This window comes from Montipora capricornis, chromosome 8, assembly GCF_036669925.1.
Source record: "Montipora capricornis isolate CH-2021 chromosome 8, ASM3666992v2, whole genome shotgun sequence".
In the NCBI taxonomy this organism is placed as follows: Eukaryota; Metazoa; Cnidaria; class Anthozoa; order Scleractinia; family Acroporidae; genus Montipora; species Montipora capricornis.
The window spans coordinates 25,481,048-25,493,547 of NC_090890.1; the positions used below are offsets into that span (position 1 = coordinate 25,481,048).

Here is a 12,500-nt window from a genome sequence, read left to right on the forward strand (position 1 = left end):
AAAAACCCATGTCTTTTACTTAAAAGTACTCTTCACAAGAAGGCATAACTTAAGACGTTGGGTGATCTGACTCGTCTATGTAGCTTGAAAGAATCTTATGTTTTGAGTGATGAATATTTATAATACAAACATTAAGCTCACTTTAAAGCTCCTTCCTCACTGAGATCTGAGATCCTCACTGAGATCAACCTGGTGCTTAGTCTACAAAAATTAGTAAAGAAAGTCATTCAAATTTTTAATAGGTCTTTAGTGGACACGTCTTCTCACTTATGTACTGACCATTGTGTCAACTATAATTTTAGGTCTTCGACGTTCAAGTGGCGAACGGATAAAAACTTGTCCTGTCATGCTGTTGGTTATTTTCTTAGTTTGTGTCTTGCTCAAGTCAATTACAAGTTGTAGCATAGCCAAAAATGACTTTGCAGGTAACTATAGATCGTATTTGCTTAAAATCAAACGAGTTACCCGTAGACTCAACCCTGAAGCCTAAAAAAAGAGCTGAAATCGGGTTGAATGAGGGTAATAGCCACACAGGGGAAGCGGGTTGGTTGAGCATCGGTCTGCCATGCGGGATATCGCGAGTTCGAACCCTCACCTGACCAAAACCCAGGGCCCAAAAATAACTGAAGAACACGGTGCTTTCTTAGCAGTTGCAGCAGCAAATGGAAGTCTAATGGACAGTCTCACAACCCTTGCTTGTAGAAAAATTACGTGAGATCCTACGCACTCGTTGGAAATACTTGAAAATGTAGTCCCCAATAATGTGTGTAATACGGCCTTCATACGGACGCGGACGTCTATCATTTCCCTAATCTTTGATTGCGATGGAATATCCCGAGAGGGGGAGAGGGGTGGGGGGTGGGGGCTACTATGTGTGCCGCGGCATCGGTATGAATTAAACCAGATACAAGTAGCTGTAGTCAGGTTGCGGTCATGATTGTTCTTCATAGGGGGTTTAGGTAAGGAAGACCGTGAACGACTGCTACAAGAACGCCACAAAAGGCTCTGCACGCCGCGTGCGTTTCACGTTTTGGTCCCTATTTTAGCTGTCCTTGTCGTGACAACGACGTAAAATGGCCAATATTGAGCTTATGTGGGGAGGCAGGAGCTCATCAAGGGGAGAGTCTATCTCCAATTACTTGGCACAGGAGTCAACCCGTTTCCGAGTAGATTTATTTATATGACGCTTCCCTTGGGAGATCCAGCACGCCCACTGTTGTAAAAGCCAATTAAAACAGAGCTATCTCAGCGCCAAGGGAAATATGATACTTTGGGTGGAAAATTACCCGTTCCTAAAAAAATAAATTTACTCGGGAAAGGGTTAAATCAAGGAATTAGTGGAGATACAGGATGCCCTGCCCTTGATGAGCTCCTAGTGGAGGCGAAAAAGTATTTATTTGCTCCCCAAGTATCCACAAATTTCATGCCAATTTTATTGCTAGATTGTTGATACACTCTGTTTGCCTCAAATGATTTGGAGAAATCGCGAAATTAGAACAATAACAGAAAATGATATTTTTAGACAACGTTCTTTTAGCCGTCGTCGTCGTTCTTGCTTAAAGTGATATCACCTCAAAAAAAAACCTTTTCGGTTAGCAATTCTCAGCACTTCTCTAACACTATTGCTTTGGTTCGCTTAACTTTCTCTCCTTCAAATTCACTGTTTTACAGGCTCATAAAACGAGGAAGAAACTAGTTGAAACTTTATCTACTACCGCGCAAGAAAGAGAAAAAAGTTTAATACCGGGACGACGTAAAAGATTCCTTTGCATTGTGATAGTTCTTTGAAAACAGCGTTGCAAAGTAATTTGTGACGTCAACCCGGTATCGAAGCCATTCCTCTTTATTGCTCTGTCATGGATCCAACTACGACCACTATTCCCGTCCTTCAAATCGAATAAAAACGTGAATTTTCAACAAAAAGGTTCTAAAAAGAACACGACATATTTGGGACGATTTCGGAGAATAAGTAAAGTGGCAAAGTTTTTTCAGATGATCATTCACATTAAGCTGCCTAGTAACCTACACCTCCTTGCCTATATATGATGCTAGTGACATTTCTTGTTGATTTTGTACTGGAGGACATGGCATAATGGAGAAAAGTATATTTTTACGAGTCAGAGTATTACCCTCCTTAGAGAATATAGAACTACTTTGAAATGTCAAAATCACGCTTTTCACAGATCCATTACTCCCCACTGTGGAACTCCGAACCATCGAATTTCCTGGTGAAAACATCCTACCGACAGGCTACAACGTAACTATAGCTTGTATCAGTAATTCATCAAAGAGGGAGCCTGGATACAATGACAAGCCATATTGGATACAATACTATTTCAATGACGAGAAGAGAGTTTTACACGATTGCGGAGGTTCTCACGGTGCTGTCGATAGTGAGGCCAGCAAAGTGTGCAATTTCCTCATCCAAAATGCCACAGAAAAAAATTCTGGAAATTACTCTTGTTGGTCTTTGAATCAAATCCAATGTACAAGGAGAACGATAGAGCTGGAGTTTAGGGGTAGGTTTTATTATTTTTAGTCTTATTTTTATAAATAGTATCAGCGTAGGGACACTAGAACCAAAGGGTGCAAAAGGATGAATAATCTACCAGGGTAAAAGAAATCTATCTATATTACATACCTCTTACGAACCTCGTTTCCTTCGTCTGTATTAACAGTTACGGACCGAAATTTTCCCGTTGATTTATGCCGGAGCTATAAATAAGTACGCACCGAGAAAACGAAGTTAGTAAGATGTTTATTATGTCTCTGAAGTAATCAGGCGCTCGGAAAAGTTAACTAGTTGAATTCAAGCGGAAGATTCAACTGCCCCAAAGATTGCCACATCAAAATCCGAGGAACGAATGAATTTTTTTGGCTTTTTTAAATAGTTGCTTGCAAGATTCAAACAGTTTTACAAGTTTATTTAACATAAACGCTATGAAAAGCTTGCTAGAAATTTTTAAATCAAAAATTCAAATTTGGCGGGCCGTACTTGTCATTTTATTTCTAGTTATTTTGCTCACCTCGCCGAAGCCCTTTCTTGTTGCTGTCCTGTTTTATGGCTATGGCTGCCACTGTTGAACTGGATATCGATCCGGCTGCTCTGGTTGCTGTTCAGAATCCTCCGGGTCAAATTTCTCAAGAGCAAACCACCAAGCTGCTGTTCAAGTCCATAAGGTTTAATTTGTAGCTTCGTTTCTCCATTTCTTGTTCTCCCGAGTTTGTTTCTTCTTTTTGCGCGTCAGGCGTTTTCTCTTTTTCAATCGGTTCGGTTAGCTTTGGTTTTCGTCTCACGCCGCTCCTTCGTCCTTGTAATACTAATGGAAATGGGCCCCCACAAAGACAGAGAAAAACTCTGACCAGGGTGGGAATTGAACCCACGACCTTTTGTCCTTGTGTGGGCCCTTTTCCATTAGTAGGGCTAACGCTCACATGGTTCATATGTGGTAGAAAACTAGCACTTCACATTACACTCTAATCAGTTATGCGTGAGTGTCGGCTGCTTTGTCTCCCCTCTGCTCGTCGTGGCTCTGCTGATGATGAGCGCTTTTAATTTGCACTCTTTTTCAGAGTTGTCTAGAGGTTCTGTTCCTGTAGCGGTTTCCGTGGCTGAATTGTTTCGTTTCAAAAACGATCTCCAGGGTTCCCCCCTGTTTTTCCTTAGTGTGTGGTTGTACTTTCGCTTCCCTGTGTTTTCGGTTGGGCTTTCTGAGATTTGGGGAGGGTCTTTTATTAAAGTTTCTTGTTTTCAATTTTGGTTTTTTCGTCTATTGTTTTTTGTCCAGAGGTTGTTGGCTAAATTTGGCCTCCCATATCTTAATTCCGCTCAGGCAGTGAGGATGGTTTGCTATTCTCGCTGCAAAATAATTAACGAAATCAGCGGCGCGGACTATTCTACCTGATTTTAGCGCCCTTGGTAATAGATCATCAGCCCATGACTCCCGGGCGTTTTTGTGTGCTCATTCAACGTGGCTCCATGTGGTTATTCCCTTTTCATTTGGCGCGCGCTAGTATCCACGGGAATTTTCGCATTGCTCTTAAACTGCTCTTAAAAAGCAGAGCTACTCTTTTCAACCAGCGTTGTTAAATTAACGGAGTTTTACTTGAACTTAGAACTCTCTAAAGATAAGTCGATTTTCTTGCATTTCCTTCAGTGAAAATTTTCTAAACTTTGACCTTCATGACATTTGGTCCAGAGGAATGTTCTGAAGGCCAAAAAAGTAGAGGTTACAAAGGTAGTTTCCTCGCTTTTAGGGAATTTATGTTTTTTTGTTCCACTTAAAAAAAATCGTTTTGCAAATTTTTTTGATGAATTGGCAGAAGGAAGGCTTAAACAGTCATTATCGCTCTGCAAAATCTGAAGAGATTTGACCGAAGAAAACTGGAGATATTTCACGTGAAGCTTTTGCATATTTTCCATCGCACAACATATTCACAGAATAGGAATTCGCCAAGATCGCCATTTGAGCATGCGTGAAATTCCCAACCCCGTTCAGGCGCGCGCGTACCTCTGCTTCAGATCTAATGTTTTAATACGTGAGCAAAGAAAGCGAAGGAATTTGGAACGAGAGCTCCGTAACGTTCACGACTCCAACGACGGGCTTATCCCTCGATCGATGGTTGTTAGAATCAGTTGAGTTGTTCAGAACAGTGGGAAATTATTAATATTTTTTTAACCTTCTGTTGAACTCTAAAGAATTTGCAGCCTTCTTACAGATAGGTAAACATTTCGAAAAGATGATACGTCCACATAATTTTGACGAAAAAAAAATTTGCAAAGTTGGGAAGCCATGTTTGTTTACTTTCCGCGTAGGAGAGCCGCGCGTGGCCCGCGCGAACTTTTAAAGCTCGCGCCATCAGCCACTTTCTAGTAACCAGGTTGCGCGCGGTCCGGAAACTATGTGAAGTCACCTTAAGCTTCTTTAGTCTGGTTTTTTTGCCCCTTTTGCCAAGTTACGTGCGAGCTAGGTAACCAAGCCTTTGAATGAACGGGAGGCCGGTGTTAATCTTATTATGATAAATTTTATTGTGTTTTAATTCATTCTAGCACCTTCACCTCCAACGTTTACCAAAATCCCTCCTCGAGAACTACTTGTTTCTTCTGGAAGTGTGGTTAATATGATATGTGAGGCATCAGGCGTTCCCCTTCCGGTGATCACGTGGTTCAAAGATGGGGTCCCAGTATCTGAGGAGAAACTTTCAGTGGTAAAACGTGCCTCGCTGATATCTTTTAAAAGTGTTACGTCCACTGACGAAGGAGTGTATTGGTGCGAGGCAAGAAACCCTTTTGGCTGGAAGATATCTTCTGATACGAGTTTAAGTTTAACGCAAAGTATGTTTATCGCTTTATAATCTTTTAAAGTTAATAATGTAAATGAGAAAATACTTAGTTCTAATTGGTTAAGAGAAATGCAGTTTTCAGGTAAGTCAGAGATAACTAATCGAATGCAAACGCTCGATAACGCAATTTTCACGTTATTTTGTGATACGTGTGCGCTGCTTCTAGTTTGCTTCTTGTTTGCCTTTGAAAAAACACTCGCACTTATTTACTCCAAATTGCATTCAAAATATTGTGATAACCTCTACACAAGGTATGAAAGGAATTTTGTAGTGTACTGTCTCGCGAGTGAAAAGTAGGCGCTTATATGACAAGATGAAGTCCAGATGTTTTTGTTGATTCTGATCGCTTCCCTTAATGCACGCGCAGTTATTCAACTGGAGCCAGAGTTTTCTGCTTTCAGTTTTGGATTATTCCAGAGCCTCCCGCGCCCGTTCCGGTAGACCAGGGTAACGGAGGCGCTGGGAACCAGATTTTGCTACTCCTTGTCTCGTTCTCCGCACTTGCGCGTTTCGACACATTTTCTCTGCAATGTGAACTTTCGCTGTAAAGTCAATGGGTTGCAGTGGCCAACGTGATACACTCTCAATTAAAGAGAGCAGTGGCGAGAGGACTTGCCTTCAACCAATGTGTTCCGAGTTCGTTTCCCGGAGTCAACGTTATCGCGGATTTCCGTGGACAAAAGGCGCGCGCGGAGCACTATTAGTAAAAAAAATATGGAAACCCATCTGTGCGAAAAAAATAGGTTTCGGTCACTGTACTACCGTACGACCGTCCACCCTTTCATGTATGCCAATGTAACCAGTATCACGTGACCATAACGCGAGCTCAAGTGTAGAGAATCAATACTTGAATGTTTGTCTAGTTTACAGCATACATCTTTGATATTGGGCATTCAACAGGTGACATTAAAAAATGGATTTTTAGGTGACGGGTTAACCAACATTCCCACGTTCGAGTCCTTCTCAGCTTCGAGTCAAAAACACTTAACATGTCTTTATAAAAGTATATCACCATTTGCCATGATCTATATCAAGCTTTCAGTCTTCGAAATTCACGATAATAGTAAATTGAAAGCAAATGAAGAATTCATGATAATCGTGAATTCAAGGTAGAGAATGGGTTGGAACATTCATGTTATGGTCAACTGACACCTGTCAAACAAGGCATCCGCTGACCAGTATTACGGACTCAAGTTTAGAGGTAAAAGTGTTCAGCTATTTTTAAGTTGACCGCTGAGCAGATACTGGGGTTTGATTGGATCGCAGGCTCAATCCAGGTTAACTTATTGTAAGAATAAATAACCCGGGGTTCCGCTTTTAGGCTTGGCTAAATCTACGTGTTGAGAATGTTATGCGTTCTCTAATCTGCACCATTTCTCTTAGAACTCCGATCTTTCTCTCCCACCATAAACAAACATTTCATTTCTATCTGCTTTAATATCAAGTTATTTGATTTAATCAGTTTTCCCAATTGGTAGAGGAGTTGAATTTAGCTAGGTATTGATTGAGGCTTAACTAAAATGGGTACTGATATTACTGCATCCATGCAAATGGACTTTCTCGTGTAACCACCCACGCATAGCTCTTCTTACATTCCAGTGTAACATCATCAATCCCGTTGGTACATGATTTCCTTGTTAACCATTCAGGCTGCACGGTTCAGCCTTTATGAAGCACAACCACAAAGAGGAGACTGTATTTTACTCTGTTTTGTTTGTTCACAGGTCCCACCATTACTTTCCATCCTCGAAACGTTCAAGTTTTCCTTGAAGGGAACTTTACTATTGTTTCCTTTATATGCAAAGCCACTGGAAATCCTACACCCGTAATTAGCTGGTTAAGAGACAACTCCACTGAAGCAAACGGAACAGTCATTCAAACCGGCAGCATTTCGACACTCATACTTGTTTTACTTGGAGAGGAGAAAAATTTTAGCAAGTACAGCTGTCTTGCGAAGAATACAGACGGGATGGCTTACTCCAAAGAAGGAGCGTTGATGATTCTTGCTTCACCTTCGCAATCTGTGACTTTCGGTGGCGGTATATATATATGCATTTCGATACATTGCTCGTAATTTTAATTAATTTTTTTTACTGAAACTTTAAGACCAAACTCCACTTAGCTACATGCATGAAGACTACAATACCAACAGTCATCAATTCCAAAAACGTCGAGTAAAATTACTTAAGTACGTAAACTGCCTCGTGTTATGATTGTAGGAACGTTTTGGTGAGGAGACAGAAATTAAATACAGTTCGTTCCTTTTTTTTAACTCACACAGCTGACGCTCTGACAAGTTACCATAAATAAGACAACGGTTTTTTTTTTCAATTTGCTGAGAGGAAACTCCCAAACAAAAACAATCTTTGGTTAGTTAGGTGCATGCGGTTATTCAGAACACCAGCAACCATTTAGTGAAGAACGGATCAAGCGGCCAGTATCTACGAACAAGATTATCTTGGGATCACCTTTTTGTTAAAAGTCATGGCCTGTCTGTATGGGGAAATTTGTGCCCTCGTTCTCTACAGGCACCTCCTTACCGGTGAAAACCCTCTCTGTGTTTGCCTTGCACTATTACAGGGAACCAACAAACATCACTGTGAGACTTACACTTCATTTGTCGTAGACACACAGATCATTACTTGTCATTGGACAAGTCCTGGTATTTAGGATGCCCTTCCTCTCCCTTCAATTAAAACTTCATAGAGTTGGCGGTCAACAATAACACCCCTGGTTATTATTTACTTTGTTAGATGCAGATATACATTATTATTTTAAAGTTCTTTCGTTTGTTCATTTGTTCATTCATTCACGCAAACTTGTAGGGCCATTTTCAATATGGTCGTCTCATTTCGCAGATGCAAAGCAACAATTGGTATGTACGAGTGTTCGTTTTTTTTTTCTCAGCAGGACCTACAAATGGTTACTTGTCATTTTATGGCCATCCAACAAGTACGTCCACGAGTCCTGGTGACCTGGTTGTCTTCACGTGCCTGGCAGAGGGTTTTCCAGTCCCTGAGATAACTTGGCTGAAAAATGATGAAGCAAACGTTGATGGTAGTGCTACAACTTCCCATGGCAACTACAGCGCCATTTCTGTGCTCAGGATTTACCCTGTTGAAGAGAAACATGGGGGTACATACAACTGTCGCGCAACAAACAGGGTGGGAAAAGCTGTTGTGTCAAGGAAGGCGATTCTCTCCATAAAAGGCAAGTTTTAGTCTCTTGGGTGCTTGTGCAGTTTATTGTATTGACACGGAAACAGTTTTGCGCGGGCCCTTTGTTATGTGCACTTAATTTATTCTCCGGGTGTCAATTACAATGGTAAACTTGAATATAAATAGGACAATCAGATGACGTTTGGTGGGTATATAGTTTATTTGTGGCCAGAGTAGCATCATTTGCTCCCGAGCGTGCAGAGCAATTCCGCAAGGCAAAATCGTACAAATTCACTTAAGGACGGTGCCTACTATTGTTAGTGCGCATAAGGTCTGCGCATCTCCAGATACTCGGATTTCCTATCGCCGATGCTTACTAATGCAGGGATATTTTTGCGCGGTTTAAAATTATGCAGATAAAGTAGATCTTCGTTGGTACTCTTGGAATCCAAAAAGAAAATTGAGGGTAACCAAGGATTCTTGATAACTGAGCTTCAGTTTGAGAAAGAATGCCATACATTGCTTTGTATTTTAGAGCTTTTTACAAATATTGTTCATGAATTATCTTTGAAAAATGCGTGGTTACCCCCCAATTTTCTTTTTGGATTTCAGTAACACTTGTTAAGATCTACCTTATACCTTTGAATTAGTAGGCACCGTCCTTAATAAGAAAATAATAATAAACATTCAACAGTAAAGACTGCAATGCCGTGTAACGATCTATGCATTTCGTTGGATCAACACGGACAGTGATGCATAGATCGTTACACGGCATTGCAGTCTTTAGCGTTAAGTGTTTTATTAAGAAAAGAAATGTTTAACAGAGATGTAGCATGAAACTATGGTATGGAAAGTTGTTGCTAAAATTCGATCAGAAAAACAAGAGCAGAAATTGAGAAAAAAAAAAGCAAAAAAACTTATCCACAAAATACCCCCCAAATCTGATATTGAAATGATATCCTCAGGGTCTCATTGGCCGAGCGAAGCTTATTTGACATCATGCCTGCAGCCAATCAGAATCAGGGCGCCAAATTCATTTTTAGCCGGGCATTTCCCGTTTGGCGAGCAAAAAGGCGCGTTTTACAGGGGGTAGTTTGTCATTTGACCGTGCGTATTGATAATAATACCTGTTAACCCTTCGAATTCACACCTAGAAGAGGCTATAGCGTCGCAAAATGTCAAAAGATAAATTTTACAAACTCTTGAAGGTGTTGTTCTAATAGCAGCTAACACAACACCCGGTTGACATCATTCCTCACTTAGCGTGTGTTGCGTGGGCTGCCTCGCCACAAGTTTGATTCTGGTAATATGTAACTTCATATTCCAAAAGACCGAAGGTTTCGTCAAAAGGCCGATGAGTGTATTTCCACTACTTAATTTATTATTAACTACTAAGTGTTAATTAAAGTGCACATGACTCGAAATTTCATCACTAGTGTTTATTTCATATCCTTAAAATTCAGGCTTTGCTTGATAGTATCTCGTTATCAGAATCTTCCTACAGATGTCCGACGTGAGTTTTTTCACATCGCAAACTTCGGAATTTTGGCCAAAATGTTGCGACATTTCCCGAGCGGCAAAAAGGGTGTTCATGACATCATCAGTTGCAGCAGAAAATATAAAAAAACACGACAAATCGGAGAGTCTGGGGAAAATATTGTGTTGATAGCGGCCCTGGGCTAGTCAGCTGCAAAAATCCCAGTTTGACCCCAGGTATATCAATGCATCTTCTTCTGATCATGACAAAGGAGGATTGAAGAAAGAAATGAACGAAATACTTCGACCCAGTGCTGTGTTTTGCACGAAGGGTCGATCTAGCTGATATGTCTGGGGTCTAAAGATTTAAGAAACGAACTTTCTTAACGATAGAATTAACTATTTTGAGGGTAATGTGAAGTGCTATTTTCTACCCATGTAAACCATGTGAGAGTTAGCTCTACTAATGGCATTGGGCCTACACAAGGACAGAGAAAAACTCTGACCAGGGTGGGAATTGAACCCACGACCTTCGGGTTAAATTACCGCTGCTCTACCGACTGAGCTACAAGGTCAGACGGGAGCAGGTCGTGGGAAGATGACAATTTCACGGCAATGAATATGTACAAGTACAAGGAAGGGTTACATTTTTGCAAAGGTTGGCCGTGTGGCACTTATATTTCAACAGAATTAACTATTTAACCCTTTCTTAACCATAGACCTAGCAAAAAGAAAGGGAAATGAACCATTGCAACGGCAGAAAACCATCTAGTCATCGAAAGTTCGAATTCTATAAAACGCCTTCCAAATAAAATTCACCTCGCGTCTTTTAATGATGAAATAGATAATTAACTCAACTCCTCAGAGAAATCCTTAAGACCGCAGAGGAGGAGAGCTGCAATATGGATACCGAGAACTGAAAATACAAGTGAAGGGAAAATGCAATTGACGGGCTTAAGAGTGATGTGAACACACCGCAAGATTTCGCCTGATGTGAATTTCATGCCAAATTGTTATTCTTCGTTAAATAACTTAACTACAACTGCCGAAAAAGAAGATCAAGGAATACTCCATATTTCTGAGTGCGCTTTTAACGCTTTAAATAGTAAACGTTGGACAAAATTACGCTCACAACCGCACTGAATCTTCGCAAAAGTTGCAAGTTTACACAAACGATAACATCAAAATCCGCAATTCGAACCCAGGCCTTTGTCTCATATTTCCCTTAAAAGTACGCGAGGTTTCTTCGTATTTTAGATATATTTTCGGAACAGAAATTAAATTGTTCTTATACAGAAATGCTCCTTAGACAATTACATTTTAGATTTAAAAATAACAAATGGTGGTGAAATTTTGAATCATGTGCACTTTAAACAATTTATAATCCCGCTCGCGTTTATCTTGCCGCCCCAGCTTTCTTTGTTTCGGTCCATTCTAAACAAATGTGTAAAGAGCACCATTTTAACGCCAAGCTTTCCCCTATAAGCTATCTGTATTCTTCAATGTAAAACCTCATCGAAAATGTTATGTCTATGAATGACTTAAACTAAAACATAACGTTAACCTGGCTCTCTTTCAGTCCTGAGGACTGAATTGCTAGAGGGCCGAAAGTATGCATAAGGTTCCTTGGGCAGCTGCTAAGCGATCTATGTATCATCTAGGATCTAGGGGCACAGCACAATAGCCGGAGGTATAATTAGCCGCTCAGAATCGGTTTTCACGAGGAAGGAAAACCCGACGTTCCCCGAGGGAAAACTCATCCCGTTTGCCTTCGCAGTAGTATTTGCATGTGGGAGATGCAAAGGATGACCGGTATCTGTGCGTACGCCAGCCTGATTTTTTCTTATCCTTCGTTATTTTCTGTCAGGTGACGCTTCCAACTTGTCCAGCGTTTTCTTGATGTGGATCTCGGTTGTCATTGGAGTAGTTGTTCTGCTCATTGCAGTGGCAATCTTGATCATCGTGATGTACAACAAGCGCAGAAAGGCTGCATTTTATGTCAGTAACGAGGTATGAAGAAATGTAACAGATCATTGTATATAATAGCTAACAAATTTATCATAGCCATTGTCTGGGATAGCATAGATTGTGGTCGTAAAAGTAACATATTATAACTCTAGCAATGCTCGTATTTGCTTGAAATTATGCTTAAAATTGAAATTTTCTTAAAATACCATCAGTTCTATTTAATATTTTGGTCAAATACTCCAACACAAATTAAAGGCAAACGCTTGTCGTCAAACAAAATCGTTTAACTTAAGATTTAATTGTGCGTATTTCTATAGCTACTTTCAAAGACAAAGTCAGCAAGCGCAACGTGCATGGATCGGAGTTATGGGTCACGTCATTTGAGAGCCAGGCTGTCCCACCACCCAATCCGAGCATTCTTATGAGGCAAAAAGTACACAAGCACCAAAATTGTTTTTCTTGTCTTAAACACTGTTGCACTGAGTTTGTGCACAAAAAATGGTTCGCGTGTTCAATAAATTATTTATTTTGCGCTGCAGAATGAACCAAAAGTGC

The 12,500-nt window shown here is 40.5% G+C and overlaps 1 protein-coding gene across 8 annotated transcripts in view; it reads left to right on the forward strand.

The window, feature by feature from the left end:
* The window catches only part of LOC138014290 (immunoglobulin superfamily DCC subclass member 3-like), a 41,498-nt gene that overhangs the window by 9,483 nt on the left and 19,515 nt on the right, over window positions 1-12,500 (forward strand). For 3 of the 8 annotated variants that reach the window (XM_068861332.1, XM_068861334.1, XM_068861333.1), the window contains exons 2-7: window positions 303-425; window positions 2,184-2,519; window positions 5,051-5,335; window positions 7,068-7,382; window positions 8,254-8,553; window positions 11,845-11,987. In XM_068861332.1, the coding sequence (XP_068717433.1) occupies window positions 347-425; window positions 2,184-2,519; window positions 5,051-5,335; window positions 7,068-7,382; window positions 8,254-8,553; window positions 11,845-11,987 (1,458 nt within the window). In that variant the 5' untranslated portion in view covers window positions 303-346. Of the gene's footprint in view, window positions 1-302; window positions 426-2,183; window positions 2,520-5,050; window positions 5,336-7,067; window positions 7,383-8,250; window positions 8,554-11,844; window positions 11,988-12,500 lie in introns of all 8 variants that reach the window. The other 5 variants (XM_068861327.1, XM_068861329.1, XM_068861328.1 and 2 more) reach the window with 3 other exon arrangements.